Raw genomic sequence first — 23,819 nt, 5'->3', positions numbered from 1 at the left:
TATGAATCTGTTTGAGTTGTTAGGCTTATGTAGACTTGTGTTATATTTTGGATTTAGGTGGGTGTAAGTATTGGTTTGGTTACTTGATGATTGAAAGACGTGTTGAAACATGTAGGTAGAGGGAGAGGGAAAGAGGAAGTCGCAGTGGTAGAGTGGTGGGGCACAACTGTGAGTGTTACTGTGTGTGTTTGTGTGTGTGTGTGTGTGTGTGTACGTGCACGTGTGTGGTTTTTATCAGAACTCGTAAATACACCGAAAAAATGGGACAAGGATATCCGTCCTAAAGGTCAACTGCACTGTGTTGAATTTTTTATTGGCCCCACATACCATTTTTTTACCAAGTGGTTTTCATGTTCTGTATGCATTTATAGTCATTACCAAAAGTATTGCCACCCTTAAAACTTGTTCAGAAAATTAATGCAGTTACACGTTTTGTTAAACACATGTTTATTTCCTTTGTGCGTATAATAACAACACAAAAGAAAAAAGCCAAAAATTTATATTATTGGCACCCTTAAAGGAGAACTCCAGTGCAAAATTGACTTTTGGTTCTTACCTTTAATGAATAGCACACCTCCGTTCTCCCACAGCGTTCCGAAATCCAGAGCTGAAACTATAGACTCTGCATAGTGTAGCAGCCGGCGGCAGGAGTAATGGTGGAGCTCGGAGCTGAAGCTTGCATGGTTTTTAGTAAGCTTTTTGTGCACTTTTTAAGTTATTAATGTCAGGGCTATCTGGATTCTTGCAAGGAGGTGAGGAGCTACTTTGAGCCTGGATAACAGTGGAAAAGGCATGGCATCCAGAAAGGCCAAGGCATCATGGCAAATTATGCCCCGTGTCACCCAGTCTAAAGGGTGTTTGGACAAACTGTTAAAATTTCTGGATCTCGGAATGCTATGGGAGAACAGAAGAGTGCTATTTATTAAAAGGAAAGCACTTTTTAAATCATGTTTTACTACATCAAAAGATAATTTTACACTGGAGTTCTCCTTTAACTTAATATTTGGTTGCACACCCTTTAGAAAAACATATGTTAAATCAATCACTTCCTATAACTATCAACAAGCTTCTGACACCTCTCAACTGAAATTCTGGATCACTCTTCTGTTGCAAACTGCTCCAGGTCTCATATATTTGAATAGTTCTTTCTCCAAACAGTAATTTTAAGATCTTTCCACTGTTTTTCAATAGAATTTACATTTTTTTATGCTGCCCACTTCAGAACTCTCCAGCACTTTGTTTCCATCCATTTCTGGGTGGTCTTTCTTTTTTTTCAAAAAAAATCTATCTTGGTTTCATCTGTCCACCAATCATTTTCCCAAAATATATTTGGCTTACATACATTTTGGCAAACTGCTGTAAAGCTTTTTTATGTCTCTGTGTCATAGCGTTTTATTTTATTCAGATGTTGACCATGAGCCTAGAGCTTAAGCAGTCTGTGACAACTGTAGCCCAGTAACACTTCATTTGGACTTCATTGTCTGTTGTAGATGGCTCATAGATGCTTAATTAACACTTAACTAGCATATAAAAAGGTCACTTTGACACTATAGCCTTTTTTCCAGTTGGGCACTAGATTGGTACGCTTGTGTAAAAGATGCTTTCAAGCCTGAGAGTTCTGGTCATCTTGAGATAGCTGGTCTGGGGTTTGATTCTTGTTTGGTCCACTGATGGTATGAGAGCTATCTGCTCCTGGTGCTGTTTATGCGGTTGTGTGATTTGTTTTTATTATTTTTCTAAAGAGTACTTGCAACTTGAATGTAAATGATAATCTGTCAAAATGTATCCCTCCATCTATCCATAGTCTAACATTAACCATACCCTTCTCAAGAGAGAAAGAGCCAAGAGGCTTTTTATTGTCATTCTATCTGAGTACAAGTACACAGTGTAATGGAATTACGATCCTCCGGAACCGTGGTGCACATAGAACAACAATACAGATACAAATACAAAGTGCAAAATGCAACAAATTGTGCATCTAATATATATTAGATGTTTTTGAATATTAATTAAATGTTATGTGAGCATATCTATGCAGAATCTGTAATGCACCATCCAGATCTATGCCACCAATACTGGTGAATCTATAATCTATAACACCTATACTGGTGTTAATGTTGAGATCATTATGATCATAAGAAGTGCAGAGATCATAAGAAAACTTTAGGCGAAAACAGTTAAGTGCGGTGATTTCCACAAAGTTCTTTCACTTCCTACTGGAAGTTGCTGAGAGCATAATGTTCCTCATATCATTTCAGATCTTAGTTGTGTTCGTGAGCATAAAACAATGAAAAGTAATGTGTGCAAATCTACGCAATGGAAGAAACTGACAGATACTGGGATTTTACAGCAGACCTAAACAAAGCAGGTATTGATGTACAGTATTCGCCTCGTTGTTTTGTGTTTTTATAAAAGCTTTGTGCTTTATGATTTTATTGAATAGGCTGTAAAAATGTGTTCTTTCATATTTGTTCACAATAGCAAACCAGCTACTGTGTAATAACAAAAAAATTAATTTACAAAAAACATAATTTACGATATTGGCTCTCTGATATAAAATGTGATGATTTGCAACATAAAGTAAAGGAAAGTCCACTTTTTATTGTGGACTTCACAAAGTCATGTTATTGGTTATGGATTTGTCATAGAATGCATGTGTTGATGCATGATCATTTTACAATGTCATTTGATGTATTATTAATAGATACCTATGACACTTTGATACTTTGTCTTGCCGAACAAATAATGAACTCATTTTCAACGGCTCACTAGCACCACATAGCATAGCTTTATTTTAGTTGTTATTATATTTTACAGTATTACTGAACCTCATCTGTTTAATACTGTAGGTCTGAGTTACCCTTCCACAGACACAAGCATATGCAAAGCTGCAGTCATGGGACCTGATCAAATCAAATCTGTTTGGTGGTTTTGAAATTGGTCTTGTTTTGGTTCTGTTGTTTAATGGATGTCCACACTGTGTACACTCATTATTACTCATTAAGTATACCAAGAATATAAAGGTTTCCATTCTAGGGCACCTGTAAAGACTATCTCCCAGGACTGAGTACACCCCTCAATTTTTTTCAAAACAACAATAAGGCACTGTACACTTATCAAACCGAACAGACCAAGAACAATAACATAATTTACAATTACTTTCGTCTACTCTAATATAATTAACAATGTTTAAGACTATAAAACACTTTCTGAACAAATACATTTATTTATTTTAAACGTATAGCCTTAGTGCAAAACAACAATAAGGCTATGCACGGACAAGCGGAGGAGCTTAAATGTTCCAGAGCTGTGCGATTATAAAATTATAACTTGTGCAACATTTTTTAAAAACTCAGTTTGATTTGTTACTTTACTATATTATGATCATCATGCCATAGCTTTATATAGAAATATGAATAGCATTTAAAAAGTGGTGAGAAATCTCAGCCTGACCCCGCCCGTATTCGGGTCGGGCCTCGGGTTGGGTCAGGTTCGGACAGAGAATCTAAGCTCTACTCTTTCGCTCCTCTATGATGACATCACAGAACTGGTTGATGTTAGAAAATTTGTACTTAAGGATGCCCCACATGTGCTAAAATAGGTTTAGGTCACTATCCTCAGCAAATTTGTCATCTTGGAGGTGTGTTTGGTTATCGTGTTGGAAAACCATCAGTTTCTGAATGGAAGGGATCATGCTCTGCTTCAGAATGTCATAGTACATGTTGGAATTCAGCTCCCCAGTGCTAGCAGCACTCAGACACCCCCCGGCCATGATTCTACTAGTCGTCTCGCTACTTCTTACAAACCATGGCACATGCTGGACACCAACTGAGCCAAATGAGTTTACTTTGGTCTTATCAGACCGCAAAACATGATTCCAGTTATCCATGATCTTGGACTGCTTGTCTTTAGAATACTGTTTGTGGACTTTGTTGTGCGTCATCTTGGTCATTGTGCTGCTCAGTTTCAGGGTCTTAGCAATCTTCTTACAGCCTAGGCCATCTTTGTGAAAAGCAACAATTATATTTCTCACATCCTCAGAGAGTTCTTTGCCATGAAGTGTGATGTTAAATATCCAGTGGCCAGTATGAGAAAACCTAGTAACTGTAATGAGTCACATGACACCAGGGAGGGACAATGACGCAATTGGGCACAATTTGGGCATGCCTGTGAGGTGTACTCACTTGTGTTGCCAACTATATAACTATACAAACTGTACATTGACTACTCTAAGCTGTATAAAAGTTTAATTTCTATAGTGTTGTCTACTGTAAAAGATAAGTCAAGTCAAGTAGTTTAATTGTCAAAACTGCGTATGTACAGGACATACAGAGGACTGAAATTATGTTACTCTCCTTTTCCAAAAGTACAGAAAATAAGATAATAAATGTAAAAGAATGGGAGACGCTATATGTTAGGGGTGTAACTGTACATAAAATTCACGGTTCGGATTACACCTCCGTATAATCCCCAAAAATCATTTTACTGGAGAAAGAGAGAGAGGGCGTGCACTCAAGAAAAAAGAGGGCGCAGCGCACGCCACAGAGTATACTGAGTAAGTGTGTGCTGGGGGCAGGATGGGGAGGAGGGGTAAAGCAGAGAGAGTTGAGCATCCTCACAGCCTGGTGGATGGGGCTGTCTCTCAGTCTGCTTGTCCTAGCCCGAGACTTAAACTTAAATTAGACTTAAATTAAATGTATACTCACAGGGGTAAACTCACTTTTGTTGGACACTGTATACTGTATATCTAAGCTTATTTATATCTCAAAGTTAGTGCTCCCCATTTGACCCTTACATATGAAAATAATCTATTCTGACCTATTTAAAAATACTACCCATAGCAATCCATTATTGGGGAAGTAGAAATGAAACAAATGACTGAGGACCTTCATAAATCATGCAATGTTTTAACAGTTTCACCACTCGTTTCTTTCCAACGAACCTCAAGAGTGCTGAATCTGATTAAAAGTGGATATTAGACAGTTTTGCTTGCATGCACTGAGAGAAGCATAGATTTCTCCATGGTTCTCACCTAGACAACTGTTTATCCTGTAATACCCTAGTTTGCACAATTACAACAAAATGTTGGGAAGAATTTCCAAAAGAAACCCTGTGCTTTCATCAAACCACATACAAAAATGTCTGAATGTCCGTTTACATCACTGGAAATTATTTCTGTGGTCACATGCAAAAAAACAACGCAGTTCTTTAACAATACATTTTAAAAACGGGATCATGGCCAAATAGGAACTAACCCACACTGTTAGGTTTAGTGGTGGATCAGTGGTGTTGAGAGTTTGCGAATTATATTCTGATGCGGAGTAGGGTATTTTTACTCTATTTAGATTGACAGTAAGACTCACAGTGATCACTTCAGGTCCAACAAAATGGTGTGACGTACTGTCTTAACCCAACCCAAACACAAAATAATCGACTGTCGATTAACTGAAAAATATATATATATTAATCACACAATTTGCTGAGATTAACTGCTGTGGTGAATAGGCAGTAATGAATCGCCCAGTAATTACATATATCTACCAGATGAACTGCAAAAGAAGTTACAAAAGCTGGACACACACAAGTGACACAACCAGGCCTCCAGACGATGTTGTAAGGGCTGGTTATTGACCTTAAAGGATTCCCCATTCTTATCATGTTCAACAGAGGGACTTTAGAGAGTGTACTAAGCAGCTACAGCACTGTCTGGACCTTAGTTCCTATAGCGTATATTAAAGACAACCGGGAAGGTCGTTAGACTCTTTCTTCTCTAAAGCATAGACATTTAGACCACAGGCTACCAGAATTTTAGACCACAGGCTACCAGAATTGTGGACAATCCCTCCAATTTCTGGCACAAACTCAAACATGAGTATTCAGACATTTCCTATCCAGACTCTTCAACAGCTTCTTCCCACAGTTTATTAGATTGATCAACACTCAGCAACCAAACTAACCTCCTCAATACCTCATCTGAAATACTTTAATTTTTCAGGCTATGAGAGTTTTGCTAGTATTGACCCACGCCCTTGACTGGGCAGAGAAGAATAAAAGAGCGGGAGCGAACTCAGGGGAAATGGGAAGATGGGGGCGATGGAGTGAGAAGATGGAGCGGGAAGATGGGGGGCGATTGAGTGGGAAGATGATGGCAATAGGAGACAGAAGAGGGTATGGAGGACAGACACTGAGGAATAGGAGAGAGAGAGAGAGGAGGAGGAGGAGTGGCCACGCTCGAGCACCGCCCTACGAGACTGCAGGGAGGCGGAGCCACGGCCCGCCAGCGGGCCCGGCGGAAGAACGCAGGTTAGAAGGGAAAACAGGGAAAAAACGGGCCGCGGGAGCGGCGTGGGCGCTGGTAGCGGTAGCGCCGGCAACGACTCGCGGCAGCAGTAGCGGCGTGGACGCCGGGAGCGGCAGAGGTGAGAAAGAGAGAAAGAAGAACGGAGGGAACCTTTCGGTAGCGGCCAGACCGGGCTGAGGAGCCAGGACAGCAGACACCAGCTGGCAGCAGTGGCGGTGGAGGAGTAGGTGTGGACGAGAACAGCCGGTCGTGCGAGGTCGGACGCCAGTCGCAGAAGACATAGAGGTGGAGTACCATCGTGGAGCAGGTAAGAAGCGGGAGTCAACGCCGCAGCCGAGGTTGATCAACTGCGAGGCAGGTTAATCGCGGGGTCGTTCAACTGCGAGGTTGTTCAACGAGCATGTAGAGAGGAAGTGACGATTTAAATAGGGAAGGAAGTGGGAGGAGTGAGGGCGTGGATCAACTCCCAAAACTTAGTTATGGATACATAACTCCACTTATAAGCATTTGTTAATCCAGTAACTGCAAATGCAATTTTGTCTGTAATCCAAACACATTTACATGCACTTGAGTAATCTGGTAGGGTTAGGGTTTATCAATAATCAGCAATAATCTGGTTTCAACTTTGCAGCCAACCAGTAATCTCACAAAATTATGTGATGTAAGCATTTTGTAGACATGGACCCACTAAACAGGCAAATATGAATTGCTTATATTACGTTTAATGATTTTAATAGTAAGCACTAGTGCCCTCGTAAAAGCTTTTTGTATTATACTGCAAAGTATGTGCATACACAGACTGAAAAAACTGAAAGAATTCAGAGTATCCATAAACATGCACAGAGAAAACCAATTACTGAGCTAAAATCTACCTTTTATTTGACCTAAAATGTAAATATGTTTACATGATATGTCCACCTAAATATTCAGATTACTTCAGAAATTATTTTCGGGTTATTGAATATGAACAGTAGAGATGGTTTAAATTACAGGACTCTTGAACTTGGGCTTAAACTAGAAAGTGGTCCGGACACTGTCTGGTTATCCTAACCATTAATTGGCAGTGAAAGGAAAAAATACAGTATTTACAGCTGATTTCTCAGAAAACACCACAAAGTCTTGTTTATTAATTAATGCAGTTATAATGCTGATTTTTTATTTTTTATTTTATTGACTTTGTATGCTCCACAGCAATGCTAATTGTTCTGCATGCTGCCAGCAGAGGGTGTAGGTCTACAAATCATGTCAAATCTACAGCATCATGCTGTACCCATATTCTAATATAATATACTGCTGAGAGAAGAGGACAAATGCTGTAAAACCAATAGAAAGAGGTTTGATCTGTCCAGCAGGACAGTGACCCAAAGCATACCTCCCAATGTTCCTACTGTGCACTGACCACAGAACAGCAGTGGACATATTTTTGTGCTGTACTTAACTGAAGTATTTTTTTTTGTTAGGTGAATTTTACATTTTAACTTTGCAACTAAGATAGCACAAATAACTCTGGCTATTAATATAGGTCTAATATTGAAAACGTTTAGTAAACCTGTATTTAAAGCATGTTTTTACCAAACTGAAACATGTAAATAATTTGCAATCACACTTTAAACCACTTACACTGCAAAACGATATTTATAACATAGAAACTATTTTTTTTTTGCATTCAGAGATTTTGCCTATGATCATTTTTAACTATATCAGTGTTTGACTGATTAATAATGATTGAACAATTGAAATAAAGATTATTAGACACCAAACCATTAAATATGGGGGGTGTAAATGACTAAGGCATTACCTTCTTTACAGCCTCTGTATGAATTTGCATAATGTATCTTCAAGATAAACTGCAAAAATGATAAAATGAAGTGCAGCAAAAATAAATAGCAACACATGAGCAAACTGGACATTGATCTTTTAAGCACTGTATATATGAATACTTTTAAACGAATAAAATTTATATCAACTAAAGCTTTTGTAAAAAGCAAAAAAAAAAACCCACTTTGTTATTAGCTCCCCAACAAAAAGATCCCCTAAATCCTCAAACAACCTAAAATGGTTCTAAATTGAATGATTATGCTATCATGCAAACTTACTAATAAAATCTCTGGTCACAGAGGATGCGGACAGCATGTGGTTTTGAGATAAGCCTACTGCTTATCTCAAATGCTTGAAACTTTCAAGACCTATTTTAGTTAAAGGAGACCATAAAGCCTTGTTTACACATTTCACTACACATTGGCTTTGTTTCTTGTAAGACCAATATGCATGATATTTTCTGCAGCAACTCATGAAATTATAAGGATATGTGATCAGTTCATAACTACGGGAGGTGAGGGTGCTGCAGCAGCACCCCCTGATGGCATAAGTATGATCTGAAAAATCTGTTACATGATCAGAGAAAAATAATCAGATAAATTAAAAGAAACAAAAAGAAATCAAACAAATTAATATTTATAATAAGATTTTCCAGTCCTTCCTTGCACACCTGCACACAGTGACTGCAGAGTCCCTCCATATTCTGAACTGCTAAACTCTGACTGACACTTTGAAACGTAGTTTGCAGTGTAACAGTGTGCAGGATATAGTCTTAGGCATTTTCACACCTGTAGTTTGTTTCTCTTGTCCTGATCAGTTTACTTGGAGCGTTTTCCCCTCAGTTTGGTTTGATTTTCCACAGGCACATACCTAAATGTGCCAGAATGTGCAACAATAAATCTCATTAGCACGTTGTGTCCTCTGATTTGTCAGAGCTGTCTGGTGCAGGAGCAAGAAAGTTAAGCAAGAAACTTCTGTGTTCCAGACCAGCATGTAAATTTGTGCAGTGTGAATCTTCTTTAAAACAGAATGCAGAAAAGTTGCAGCTGAGCTTTCAAACACAGTGTTTCAATAGGTTAAGCAGTGCAGATGTCCACATAGTAAAGAGAGTCACACGGTTGTGAGCAGTGAATGCTGCACACACAGCATTCTGTGTTAAACAGCGTGGAGCAGCAACAGAGTCAGCTTTTGTTCATAGCTGTGGTAATTAGTGTTATCTGGTTAATATATCAGATTATCAAATTAAAGGAGTATTTTTAATATTTGGGTCGAAACGAGACAGGATCATGTTCTCACCACAAACCAACCACTTTGCAATTCATTTCTAATCGGACTTAGACCACCTCCTCTTACAGATCTCTGTGTTTTTGTTTTGGGCCGAACCCAGGTGTGATTACTGTTTTTACACCTGCTGAAACTAACTGCTGTGTAGAGTTTGAAGCTTCTTGTTAATTGGCTTGTGTATAAGTGGATTCTGTGTGTCATATTTCATGTTGGACATTAAAAGTTTAAGATATGTAAACTTGAGTGTTAAAAACAGTGTAGATGTAATAGTCATACAGCAGTCCCATCCCCATCTTGACGTCCCCACCACCAAAACCCCAGCACAGCACCCCCTATTCAAAAAACCTGTCCACAGCTTTGGACCGGATATTAAAAACATGCTAAGTTTAAGCACTGGCTTCCCTTCACAGCAGTGCAGTACATTCTTTTTTTTAACAGACTTCTTGCTTCTAAAATAGATTTTTCTATATTAAAAAATCATGTCAAAATATCACCTTAACCAGACAAAGACTGTGGACTTCTTTGGACTGTAACTTCTTATACTACTGAACCCTTACATAGACACATTTGCATAGTTGTTTGACCTGATGATTCATAACTGTCTGTCATACTGTGACTTCCCAAATCTTATAAGTGATCAGTAACGCTCTACCTTATCTCTGATTTCCTCTCTCTTTCTCTTTCCATCTTTCTATCAATCTCTCTCTCAACCTGGCAGCATATCTCTAATGACCAATCGGCATTCTGAGTATTGCTGAAAGTGCTTTCCTTTAATTCACTTAAGAAGAACATGGTATACTCTATGGCCAAATTGCTCAAATATGTGTCTTAAAGGTCGGCTGATAAAGTTTTACTGGATTAAAGGTCTGTGGAGAATAAATGAGTGATAAAAATGTTGTGTCTTATAAAGTACTCACTTGCTCTCAAAACCGGGTACATACTAAAGAGTGGAAAACCTGAGAGCCAGACTAACCTAGACCTATAAAACCCCGGCTCTTGTTTACTGGGTTGTGTGCCTCGTCCACGGCGACCACAAACTCAGACAGCCACCACTTCATGGCACTTTGAATTTTGTGTAACACAAACGCTATATCTGTCTAAAACTGACTCCAAAGGTTAACTGTTATCCATGGTACACAAGAAGCACTTGAATCTTATCAGATGACTCATCTTGAAACATATAATGCCATAATGCCATAATACATTCAAAATTGCAATAAAAAAAATATGAAATTTAAAAACATTCTAATAATCATAATGAGTCAGAATATAAATATAGGGAAGAGCATCACACTTTCAGATATTTTTTTTTCTCTGGTTGTGTTCTATGAAAGCAAGGAACATAGTCTTGACTGGCCTACTGGTTGAAAAAGGTTAAGAATGGGAAGATAATAAAAAAAAATGTAGAAATTAAAAAGTGCAAAAAAATATATGTTTAGTTTTATTGCATGCAAAACAAAAATGACAGAAAAATATGTTGATATTTTTCAAAAAAAAAAATTGCTCAAAAACCACACTAATACCTTCCTGCAGTGCTGCTCAAGTTTTGTTTTTGTAAAAAGAGCGGAGCTCCACCACACCTGAAACCGACAGCGGTCGATTTCTCCACTGTGGTTTTCTGACCTTTTACGAGCAAGCAAACAGGTGGGACTACTGTGAGAAACAATGGCCGACAACCCCTGCTCTGTTCACGCACTAGTCATGTGCACGGACTAGAATAAAGATCTAAAATCATTTTTCTTCATAGTGCTTACAGCACACTCCTTTAATGCGTTTAGAGAGATTACATGCCCAACAGTAAATAAGAATCTAAAAATTCCTATTTATTATTTAGATATGTTCAATTCACGGTATACATCATTTTACTAAAGATGGATGACGGAAGACACTTCCTTGTAGCGGCTTCACTTCACAAATCCACGTCTCCTACCAGGAGTGCTTCAACGTCATTCGCTGTTTCTTGTGGAACCCCATTGTCACAACATATACAGATATAATCTGAGAAACACTTCTGATGCATTTTGAGAAGTTTAAGGCCAGGCTAATGTTATATCTGTGATTTGTGAGAAAGTGTGGATTAATATTTTGTAGGACTAAAAAAACACTGCAGATCAGTAAACCATAACATTTTTTTTATTATTAAGAAAGATCAACTTGAGTTAATCAGTCAATACTGCATAATTTTAAAATAGTAGGTCAGTGGTATGCTTTCTCAATATTTTGTGAGTTGTAAGTCAGTTATAGGCTTTCTTGTTATTTTGAAATAATTCCTCATTATTCTGAGATATTTAAAAAATATTTGTAGTTTTTTTTTTTTTTTTTTTGGTGTTGTTTTTTGTGTGCCAGGGCTTTCACACGTTTTTACATTTAAAACTGGCTTATTGATCTGCAGTGGTTGACCTAAATCCTACATGATTTTTTGATTCATAGAAAATATTAATCCACACTCAAAGATATAATGTTAGCCTGGACTTAAATATATACACTAGTTGTATCAAAGAGTTTTTCTCAGGTGGTTTCAGCAGCTTAAGTGTTTTTTTTTTTTTTTTCCTCAGGCTTCTATCAGAAATATATCACGTTTGTATTAGGACATTTTCTCTGGAGTTGTCTCTGGAGTGTTTTGGTTTGTATCAGGAGCTTTGTTTGTGTTATTCCAAGTGCTTTTCCTGGGATTTCTTTATGCTGTATCTGGAGTTTAATTTATTGTATAAGGGAGTTTTTTTGCTATACCTGGAGTGTTTTGGGTTGGAGCCTATCTGGATCATGGGTTGTGTAGAAGTTTTATCTGACATTTTCTCAGGTTGCTTTAGAAGTGTTCTGTCAGGACCTTTTTGCCGTTATATGGATGTTTCTCTGGTGGTTTCAGCAACTTAAGTAAGGATGTTCCAGATCCGATCATGTGATCGAAAATCGAAACGGATCATATAATTTTCAATGGGTGAGAATCAGGTGGAAAAAATCCGGATTACTGATTTATCAAAAATGTAATGTTAGCTTGTCGATACGTTTATGTTGTAAATGATACACATTGGTGAAAAGCGAAGACTGGGCACTTAGAAACAGTAGACTAGTAGACAGTAAACAGTAGACTAAATACTTCAATGTGAACGAGTAGGTGACTAGTCTTCTGTGAGTGGAGTATCGTTCAGAGACAGTGTGAGCGGAGGTGAAAAACAAACTGAGGAAAAACTTTTTTTCCCCCACAAAACAGCTCTGTGCAGTTCAATTAGCCACAGCACTGCTAACTAACACACTGCTCTCCCTCCCTGTCTGTGAGGGTGTGCGTCCATTAATTAGTTCCCCCTGGTCAGTCTGTCAGTACACAGGAACAACTCTCAGAGTTGTAATTTTGAGATATATTTATTATTATATCAGATTCACAAGGAACCTGCATCACCTCACATTTTAAACTATAATTTTTAAAGTTTGATTTTTGAACTTTGATCTTTTGTAAAATGCATGTTTTAAGTTTTTTTTTAACTGAATTGCCAGAGAATTGTGATGAAGTGTTTCTGTCTGATATTTGATTTTATAAACATTTTGTTTATTTAAGAAAAGACCTATTTAAATGAAAATAGCTATTCAGTACTTGTTTATTATTAAAATAGTATCAAAAAGTTTTGATACCGTTGTTTCAAAAATAAAGAATAAAAAAAGTTATTAAAAACTTTAAGGGACAACTAGGATGTGTTCCTTTTTTTACTGTATTGCCAAAGTATCAGTTCGAGACTTGGTATCGGCAGACAGTCAAAATCAAGTGACTCAGGAGCATGTGATCAGGACATTCCTAAACTGAAGTGATTTTTTAAAACTCATTTTATATCATTAGGAGCTTTTGGTTTGAATCAGGAGCTTATTGTGGGTCCAACTCAGTGTATTTTTTGGGATTTCTTAATGTTTTAGCTGGAGTTTTTTTGTTGTTGTGTAAGGGGGCTTTTTGCGGGAATGTTTCTCAGATTGTATCAGAAGTGTTTTTAGGGTTCTTCTTGAAGTAAGGGTTGTCATTAATTTTTTCTCGGGTGTATTCAGTACTATCTATGTTAGTAGTCAGTAGTATCTATGTTAATGTTATTTGGGTAGTATCTGGTGTGTTCCAGGTTGTATTAGGATTTGGTTTTGGGTTTTACCACTAGCTTTTCTTAAGTTGCATCTGGAGTTTTTTTCACGTTGTTCTTTTTTTCACGTGAGCTTTTCTTAGTTTGTACCAGGGGTAAGAACAGAAAGCAGAAACACAAGCCACACTCTAAGCTTTACTTAGCACTGTATCTCATAAGAACAGTGTTACTTAGATTATCTGTTTGTGGTTTGGTTTCAAAAATAAAAACTGTTGATGGTATGCTCGGAAATATGGCTTATCAACACCTCACCCACTCACTTAGAGAGAGAGAGAGATAAGGAGAGGAAGAGGACAGGAGATACATAGAGGAGGAGGAAAAAAAGAGAGTTAGAGAGAGAGAGAGAGAGAGAACCAACTGACATACAGGTGCATCTATAAAAAAATAGAATATATTTGAAAAGTTACTTTATTTTAGTAATTCAGATTAAAATGTAGAACTCATATTTTATATACATGTATTACACACAAAGTAATCTATTAGTAGTTTATTGCTTTTATTGTTGTTGATTATGGCTTACACCCAATGAAAACCCAAAAGTCAGTATCTTAGAAAATTAGAATATTATATAAGACCAATTGGTACTTTTGGTGGTCCTGCTGGAAAATGAAATCCTTATCTCCATAAAGGTTGTCAGCAGAGGGAAGCATAAGGTGCTGTTAGATTTTTCGGGAAAACGCTGAACTGACTTTGGACTTGATATAACACAGTGGATCAACACAGGTGCATTTAATTTTTTTGAGATTTGATTTATTTAAAAGCAAAAGGAGGTAAGGAAAAGAAAGAAAGATAGAGAGATAGAATAGTGATGAAAAAGGCAGACAGATAGACAAATATGAAATAAAAGTTCAAAAGAGTGCTAAAGAGAAAAGCAGAGAAGCAGAATGGAAAGAAATAGAGATAAAGTGAATAAGTGAGAGAGAAGGAGAGAAATAGAAAGAGAGAGGGAGAGGCAAACAAAGAGATTACTGACTAACAGCTTACGGAGGTAAGGAAAGGAGATAGATGAAGATGCAGAAAGGTAGAGTGATAGACTAAAAGTTAAAAAAACGAGAGAAAAGTAAAGCAGCAGAGAGGGAGAGATAAAGAGAAAGTGATAGCGAGAGAGAGAGAGAAAGAAAAGAAAGAAAGAAAGAAAGAGCCTACTACCATTTATTTAGAAGTGTGAGTAGATTAAGGCAGGAAGAGAGAGAGACAGAGGGAGAGAGAGATAAATAGATAGATTTATTTCAGAGTGTTGGTGATGAAGCTCTCCCCCTCCCCCCACGGTTTCCTCTCCAGGTAGCAGGGTTGGCTTACTGAAAATGAGCTTGTGGTTAATCTGGGACATCACCGCTGGATTGTGTGTGTGTGTGTGTGTGTGTGTGTGTTCTCAACAGTCAGAGAGAGAGAGAGAGAGAGAGAGAGAGAGAGAATACTGTCACATTTGTTCTGTCAGTCTCACATGATGTGGCTGGTGAAAGAGCATGAGGTCCAGTGGTGAGAGATGTCTGTGAAGGTCAATTAATACAGACTCATTTTACTTGTGTCCACAGAAGATCTGTCTTTCTATGTGATGTTCTTCTAATTATGGAAGGTAGGTTCTCTTATTGGAATTATACCAGTTTTATTGTATACGTTGTTAAATTTCCCACAGTTTTTTATTATTATTATTATTATTATTATTATTATTATTATTATTATTGCAACTCCAAATAAGTAGGGATGCTGTGTAAAATCTAAATAAATGTAAATAACTCTTATATGGTATTCACAGTAAAAACACAGAACACTTGTCAAATGTTGAAAGTGAGATATTTTACCATTTCAGAAAAAAAACTGAAGTTAGACTTAACTAAGTTAGAACATGATGTCATTTGATTTAAGATTAAAGGAACACTCAAGTTGAGCAGAGGTTTATGTATTCTTCTATATGGGCAAACATTAATAATATTAGTGCAGTAATAACTACATAATATACTGGTAGTAAGTACAGGGAAAACAGTGACTGTATTAATTTAACACATTTAATCAGGACAGAGAGCAACAGAGTTAGAAAGAGAGAGAGTGAGAGAGAATTTGAAAGAGAGAGAGAGAGAGGTAGAGAGAGAGAGACAGAGTTTGAAAGAGGGAGAGAGGTAGGGAGAGAGTTAGAGAGAGAGAGAGAATTAGCAAAGAGAAAGTGAGGCAGTGCTATAGAGAAAGACAGAATGAGAGAGAGAGAGAGAGAGAGAGAGAGAGAGACAAAGAGAAAGATATGTAAAATGTGACCTTAGCCTTGTGAGACTGTGTTGGTGTGTGGACTTTTTGCTGTTTCTGTGGTTGAAATGTGTTTTTCCAAGTGAGACACTGTGAACTCTCTACTAGCAGTTAAAGGTTAAATGTGTGTGTGTGTGTGTAAAAAGGGGAAAATTGAGATACACGGTCTTTTGTGCAACAAAAAATTATTTATTCTTGTTTGTTATATTGTGTTAAAACTTCATGTTGAATGAACCAATAAAAGTGCTTCAAATTTTAATTGACTTCTATTCTAATTTAAAACTTACTTAAAAAATATGCAGTCTTACACAAAAACAATGGGTTTGGCAGCCCTGGTCAACGGAGCTAAAGCTACGCTATAAGAACACACTCCTGCAAATTCCAAAGCAATGTAACAGGACAATAGTTTTACAATATACAGAATTTTGTCTACTAATAGTTTTTTTTTAAATAACAAAAAATCTTAAAAAATGTTTTTTATTTTCTCCACAGGAGCTCTCTTTGTCCTTCTATTTGGTATAGTAAAAGACATACTGCACATAGAGTTACAAAAAGCTTTTTTGTCTTATTTGTTTTCTCGCTGCCTAGGACACCTGCTTCCCTTATGCAAATTGAGGAAGAGAAGGATGCTGGTTGGTCAGGCTCTGCTACTTGTGATGATGTCACTCCTAACATCAAGCATTGGGGGTCAAAGTAAGTGCCCGAGGATCACTTGGCACAGCTTGAAACAATTCTACATCATTTTATTTTACTCGTGAATGTTATTATGGACCATTTTAGAAAGATAAAACATGTAAAGGGAAACGTGTAGGCCCATATCAATACAATAGAGAAGACTTTCCTTTAAAATAAGGCATCTTTTTAGCAGCAGTCTGGTGGTCTAATCTGAATGTGTCTGTGTGTAGGTCTGACATGTTACAATGACTACATTGAAACCCTCACGTGTGAATGGAACATTTCAGCATTGGAGAGAAGCCAAAATTTAAGTGAAGACGAATGCTACCTGGAAGCCATCTGTGATGAGTATGTACATGTATCTCTTTCATACATTTAATCATACTGCACCTTTGTGTTCTTTTTAAAGCAGTGCCTACACCAAGTATCAAGTAATGAAGAAATTAACTTAAGTCAGAATTTTTGTTATGTGTACATACATTTGTTATCTGGGCATATACAATATGCAACTGAAACAGGCAGCCTAGTTCATTCCAAATTATTCAACATTACCTTTTTAATATAACATTGTAGTCATTATGGATTTTAGAAAAGTGTGTAAGATTTTGTCCTAAATGGAATTTTAATTAAATTAATTGTACTTGTATACTTTAAGTAGTTTTGAAACAGTACTTTTACATTTTTACTTAAATTCTACAGAAGTATTTTTAATCCTGACTATTTATACTTCTACCTGAGTAATGAATATTAATACTTTTGTCACCTTTGGTCTCCACTGAACCTGGCCTGACACTAAGCATGTTATTGTCTGTGCCTATTGCCTACTGGTATATCACAGCTGGCACCAAACCTCCTGTAAAGTTTATATCCACTCCTAAACACACTTACTTTACTCGATTGTTGATGCCTTTAAAAACTTGTTTAAAAGCTCTTGCGCTTTTGATGCTACTTTGATTAGAAAAAAAGCTATCAAACTACTAGCGCAATTACATATTGCTTGAGTAACTAACATATCAAACGATTTTAACCAGTATATATTTTTTTCATTGTACTGTAGTATGCATATTGAATTATTATAATATTATTTAGAATTATTCTATAAGTGTGGTTTTGGGTCAATTATACTGTGTTTGTACCTTAAGAGGTACATTATAATAGCTTAAACATTACCAGCTGATTAGGTGTTACTATGTAAATTGTGATTGTGTGCGCCCCTGGGGATAGGGGCATGGCCACCGTGACCCAGTAGTCAGGAAGCACACAGATACACAGACACAGGGATTGTGATCATAAACGTACCTGTAGCTTAAATACCCTCCACCACACCCAAAACAAACTCAAATAAACATAACGCGGCCCAATGGCTGAATGGAAGTATGCCATCTTCAGTGATGACTCGCTCTTTGATCATGGTGGAGAAAAACAATGAATCTGTGTGAAGACACTGTTGTTGGCACTAAGATTGAGGCCTGGGGTGGGGTGCAATTTCAATTTCATGATGTCAGACCACTTTTGGTCTGAAACCAGTGACCAGCCTTAACTTTTCTGAATGCACAGTCTGGTGCGCTATTCCAGTAAGACAATGCTCGTCCACATACTGCTTGCCTTATAGAAACAGATGCTGTACCATAGCCAGCCTCATCGCCAACATAACCCCGATTGAAAACGCGTGGGATGCTTTTGGACACACTCGCATCACATCTGTACTGCAAAAGCAGCAGGAATGTTCAAGCTGCATGGGATGGATTATCACGCATTGCTTTACACATGCGTTATACAAATGTTGCACATTATTTCTGTAAATGTAGCTCAGTAATGTTTCATTGAGCTGGTAATATCTATCCACATTTTCAGTTGATTTGCAACTTATGCAATAATAAGTGTGTGTACATATATTATATATATTTATGATAGACAAAAGTGTTATACATTAAAGTACTCCCCTGGCCGAGAGTTTAAAATAACTTTTCACTGGCTGTCCTGTTTCAACTGTCTTGTCCACACATAGGTGAAAGTAATGCATATATAGACACACTTTCAATTCTTTCAATTAGCTAGGCTTAGTTCCCTTTTTTTTAGAAGTTCACACAGCTGGTTTCTGAAAACAGAGCTGCCGGGGATGGTGAGCCACCTTCAGCCTAGCAGTGTCACTGACATGTGTTAAAACCAACCGCACTGCTGTACCCGAAACATACTCATACTACACAATATCACACACTCACACTACGTTATTGTCACTGCCGTGCTCTAAATAATCTATGACTCAAATATAATGTGAGATCATCAGCAGCCCAGTGGTCAAAAACCTAAAAAAAAAAACTAAAATAAATATTAAATAATGAATATTTCATGTTGTTTTCAGGGTGGATCAGGTACAGTCCAATCAAAGTGATCTGCATCCAATGGACTCACAGCCTGAAATATTTATGGCATCTATCAAGTTCCAAAACATGGTGAGGATGTGTGTGTGTGCATTTAAATCACTGATTACATTAAGTTAAGATCATGTTTATTCCATAAATATAAGTTTTCATCCCATTTGCAATTCCACATTTTGTCACCTTACAACCACAAATGTAAAAGATATAAACCAACAAAAATAGTGTAATGTGCAAAATTATTTAGCCCCTCCCCCCTATATCAATAATTAATAGAGGCAACTTTTACTGCAATTACAGCTGCAAGTATTGTGGGGTATTTCTCTGCCACCTTTGCACATCTACAGACTGAGATTTTTACTAATTTTTCTTTACAAAATAGTTCAGCCAGGTTGAATGGAGAGCATCTGTGACAAGCAATTTTCATGTCTTGCCAGAGAAGCTCAACAGTATTTAGGACATAACTTTGACTGGGCCATTCTAACAAATGTATATTCCCTGTACCTGCTGAAGAAAAGCATCCCCACAGCATCCAATTTTTCTTAAAAGCCAGATTTGTGGTGTGCATGACTTATAGCTTTTCCGTGGACAGATTCTACCACCCGAGCTGTGGATTTCTCCAACTCCTCCATAGTGACCATGGACCTCTTGGCTGCTTCTCTGACCAGTGCTCTCCTTGCTGGATCTATCAGTTTGGGTGGAGAGGCATGTCTTTTTAGGTTTGCAGGCGTAGGATACTTTTTCCATTTTTGGACAAAGGATTGAACAGTGTTTCTTTAAATGCACAAAGCTTGGGATGTGTTTTTATAATCTAACCTTGCTTAAAAATTCTCCACATCTGACCTGTTTGTTCACTAGTGTTTTCCAACAAACCACCGTGGCCCTCACAAAACTGAGACAAAACCAATTCAGTGACTTCTGAAGGCAACTGTATTCACTGGATATTATTTAAGGGGTTCAGAGTGAAGGGGGCTGAATACTTTTTGAAAACCATTATTTTCGTTCCACTTCACAATAATGTGCTGCTTTGTGTTGGCCTATTACTTAAAATATCAATATAATACAAATTACAAAAGTTTGTGGTTGTAAAGTGAGATTTTTATATATGTATATGTAGTGCATATTTATCCCAGACTGTCAACTAACTGTAATATTCTTCAATAATTCCAGTGCCTAGCGTATACTGAACACGTCTCAGTGACTGTTCAGTGTGGAGACAGAATTGTGGATAAAATGGACTTTGAACCTATTAACAACGGTAAGACTTTTAACTGTGACTCAATTGATATTGAAAATAATATGTGATTCAACTTCAAAATGTTAACCCATCTCCAGGTTTAGTAGGTCTGTAATCTGGGGCAGACAGTCGGAATGACCAGAACCAATTTTACATAAGTAAGACTTGATCAAATAAGATAAGATAACCTTTTATTAATCCCACAGCAGGGAAATTTTCCATGTTACAGCAGCACAGGACAAAACAGAACAGAAGTGTCAAAAAAGCGTTAAGAACAAAATAACATAAATAACATGATCATCATAAGTCTGTATTTGGAATCATACTGAAAATCAAATGACAGGCTGATCCAACTTCAGGGGAAATTCCTCAAGACAAGTTCAAATGAGGCCCAGTAGTGTGTGTGTGTGTGTGTGTGGCCTCCACATGCCTGTATGACCTCCCTACAAAGCCTGGGCTGCTCCTGATGAGGCAGCAGATGTTGGCCTGAGGGATCTCCTCCCAGACCTGGATTAAAGCGTCAGTCAACTCCTGGACAGTCTGTGGTGCAGTGTGGTGTTGGTGGATGGAACGAGACATGATGTTCCAGATGTGCTTGAAATGCCTCCCCACACCATTACTAACCCACTGTCAAGCCAGTCATGTTGCAGGCAGCAGAATGTTCTTCATGGCATCTTCAGATGTCCACTGGTCGTTAACAAAGTTTGCCTAGCATAGTTTGTCCATGTCCTATTTTTGCTTAATTACAGAAAAGAAGTTTTAACATATTTTTTTGCAATTTTTTCTTAAGAAGGAAAAGTTACTCCCAGTGGAGTGTGATAATCACGCAGTGTATGTTTTTTTTTCTTTGCTTGACAGTTAAGTTGAATCCTCCAGAGAAGCTGCAGGTTCATGGGGCGAATGTGTCCTGGGTGCCTGGCTCTCCTCACTCAAAAGTGATCACTGACATTATGTATGAGTTGCAGTACAAACCTTTGGGTCAGAGCTGGAAGGTGAGTCTAACCCTATATCCAGCACTCTTTCACACACTAACTGCACTGTTAAAAGTTTCTTGGAACTTTTACTGTAAGGTAACGGCAAAAAAGTTTACCAAAAATGGATTGTAAAATTAATTACAATTAATTAAAAGTAATTAACTGTGGAGGATGATTACAGCATTTCACTATATAATATGAACAACAAATTACAGAGCATTACATTTTATTTAGAGTATATTTGGCATAAACAAAAAAACTCATTTTAATACAGTCATTATTCCTTAAAAAAATATGTACTTTAAATGCTTGGGGTAGAGAATTTTCACTGGAGTTCTCAGCGAGCATAAAGTAAGTATAAAAAGTGTAACATATTAAGAAATGTTACATTCCTTTAGTGGGTTTTAGCTGTTCAATTTAGGTAATGTTCGCTCGAAATATAGAGTAAAATGTACCCAAACAAATTGAGAGCACATTGTTGCTTCAAATGTATTGAGTAGGTTCTATATGCTTTAATATTATATGGTAACATTTCTGGATGTGGCACATATTATGGTGTTTAGTCTCATAACAAAGTAGTACATTTCTGGAAAATGTCTTAAATATAACCACCTGCTCAACTGTTACTGTTAAATATACATATGGCATCTGTTTTTATAGGGCATTCCAAAATGCTTTGTCTTCTACAGTTTTACTATGGAACGTCATTCAATAGTTATTCACTGTATGAATTTACTGAAAAAAATGTTTACAGGTTACAGGAATTGGTTATAGGATTTTTAGTGGTCACGCATTTCTTCACCATTTGCTGCTGGATTTTTGTCTGCTGACCTTTCCAACTGCACCAATGTAAAACCACATAAAATCACCCATTAAAACAGTGTGGGACTACATAGCTACTGGAACAGTATACCAAGGCTGTGACCAAAATGGCTCCCTACTCCCTCATTAGTGTTGCGCTATGTAGGGAGACACTAATAAGTTCACTAATTAGTGATAAAACTGGAGTGAATTCGGACACTAACTCATCATTATCCTGCGCCAGCACCGGTTGCATAAACACACACAGGTGAGAGAGGGGTTGAGCCGCGTTTAAAACTCCATAAACACACGAGATGAGCTCTGAATTAAAGTTAGAGAAGCTCTGAGCTGATCATGACGTTATTTATCTGTTTGTTATATTTACGCTGTTTAAAATATGATCCTCACATTATTGAACTACATGAAGAAAACCTTAAAAATAGCAGCGTACACCGGCTCGCACTGTTGGGTGGTTTCATGCCAAATGTCGAGTTGTATCAGAAATTGTCTGGAGGAAACGCTGTGGTTTGACAGGTGAATAAAACTACCAAGTGTAAAGAGTTTGGAAATTTAACTCGGCGGTGTTATAGTTAGATATCTAACCCTGCAGAGACAGAGCTTTTAGTCCTGCTGATGGAAATTTGAAGCTGTGTTTATGTTCGTTATTATATGTGAGTAAGTTATTTCTTTCTTTCATTGCTTTAAAGGTTGTTTTTATGTACTGTTTTTACGTTTTTGTTTCGTGTGTCCAATGATACAAGGCACAAAACACATAATACAAATATGCAGATAAACTCATTTAAATATCATTTTTTTGTAATCAGTGATATTTAAGATATTGATGGTATTTTAGTTAAGATCATGTTGGAATAAACCCTGTAATATTGTTAATATGATGAACATCAGCTGTTTGGGTGGTTTTCTCAGTAATTTTGTGGATTTGAAACACGTTTTACCCTGTGAATTGGTTTTATCTGAATCCCACTGTAACAATCTGGCAACCCTGGTGGCTCGCTGTGCGCTCCGTTTCTTCGGCTGTCTGTTGCTTAGTAGCGAGACCCGCAAAGCATTTTGGGACACATTCAGCTCGCTTAGTAAGTAGCGATGTTTACTATAAATCATGATGCATTATGGAAGTTTTTAGTGCCCTCAAAATCACGTTTGAATCCCCCCTTATAATTCGGACACTCAAAGAAAAATGGCTGACATACTCAATAGTGCCCTAACTAGTAAATAGGGAGCCATTTCAGTCACAGCCCAAGTTTGACGTTTCACCAAGCAGCAGACCCCATTGTTGCTGCCTGCAACACCATCGTTATAGCTTAGCAAGTGCTTTGAGTTTTAGCAGTGGTAATCTCAACATGGTCTAACCATTAGTGTTGTCCATAGTAACATTCTTTAATCTTCTTTTTTATGGGACCACCTTTAAGTTTTTTCTCTTTCTCTCTCTCTCTCTCTCTCTGCAGGAGGGAAAGCCTTTTCAGGATTTACAAGATTCACGCTGTTTTTTACCAGAACATTATCTGATCTTAGGTAGGAAGTATGAGGTCAGAGTGAGGTCCAGGCCAGATTTTTCAGAAGGTTCTGAAGAAAGTTCAGAATCAACAAAGTTCTGGAGTGACTGGAGTCCACCCACTAAGTGGACATCTACCGTTGGAAAGCCTCCTCCAAGTAAGATCAAACTGCACTGATTTCACTTTAGGCAGTGTTTTGTTTTTAATGTAAAAACGTAATAATTTTTTTAACGATGATTCTAATTTAATCTCTTTCCATCGTTCCTTCCTTTTCTTCTTTTCTCCTTTATATTTCCATCTTTCCTTTTCTTTTCTTTTCTCACATATTTCTTTCACCTTTCTTCACTATTTTTTATCTTCACTTCTCCACTCTTGTTTGGTCTTATCTTTTCTTACATGTCTTATATTTTCTATTTTTCCCTGCTTCTCTATTTTTTTAATGTTTACTTTTCCTTTTCTCTTCTCTTCTTCTTTGTTTTCTAAT

The 23,819-nt window shown here is 37.3% G+C and overlaps 1 protein-coding gene across 5 annotated transcripts in view; it reads left to right on the top strand.

The window, feature by feature from the left end:
- Positions 1-23,819, top strand: part of LOC103036891 (interleukin-2 receptor subunit beta) — a 42,931-nt gene that overhangs the window by 14,213 nt on the left and 4,899 nt on the right. The window contains exons 1-8 of one of the 5 annotated variants that reach the window (XM_022675525.2): positions 2,270-2,368; positions 15,054-15,094; positions 16,345-16,449; positions 16,662-16,779; positions 18,794-18,884; positions 19,980-20,067; positions 20,905-21,038; positions 23,288-23,492. In XM_022675525.2, the coding sequence (XP_022531246.2) occupies positions 15,088-15,094; positions 16,345-16,449; positions 16,662-16,779; positions 18,794-18,884; positions 19,980-20,067; positions 20,905-21,038; positions 23,288-23,492 (748 nt within the window). In that variant the 5' untranslated portion in view covers positions 2,270-2,368; positions 15,054-15,087. Of the gene's footprint in view, positions 1-2,249; positions 2,369-13,666; positions 15,095-16,344; positions 16,450-16,661; positions 16,780-18,793; positions 18,885-19,979; positions 20,068-20,904; positions 21,039-23,287; positions 23,493-23,819 lie in introns of those variants that run through there. The other 4 variants (XM_007231205.4, XM_022675524.2, XM_049479165.1 and 1 more) reach the window with 4 other exon arrangements.

The sequence above is a fragment of the Astyanax mexicanus genome, chromosome 5 (assembly GCF_023375975.1).
Source record: "Astyanax mexicanus isolate ESR-SI-001 chromosome 5, AstMex3_surface, whole genome shotgun sequence".
In the NCBI taxonomy this organism is placed as follows: domain Eukaryota; kingdom Metazoa; phylum Chordata; class Actinopteri; order Characiformes; family Acestrorhamphidae; genus Astyanax; species Astyanax mexicanus.
Note: the sequence above shows the minus strand (reverse complement) of the source record. Positions and strands in the feature narration are given on the sequence as shown.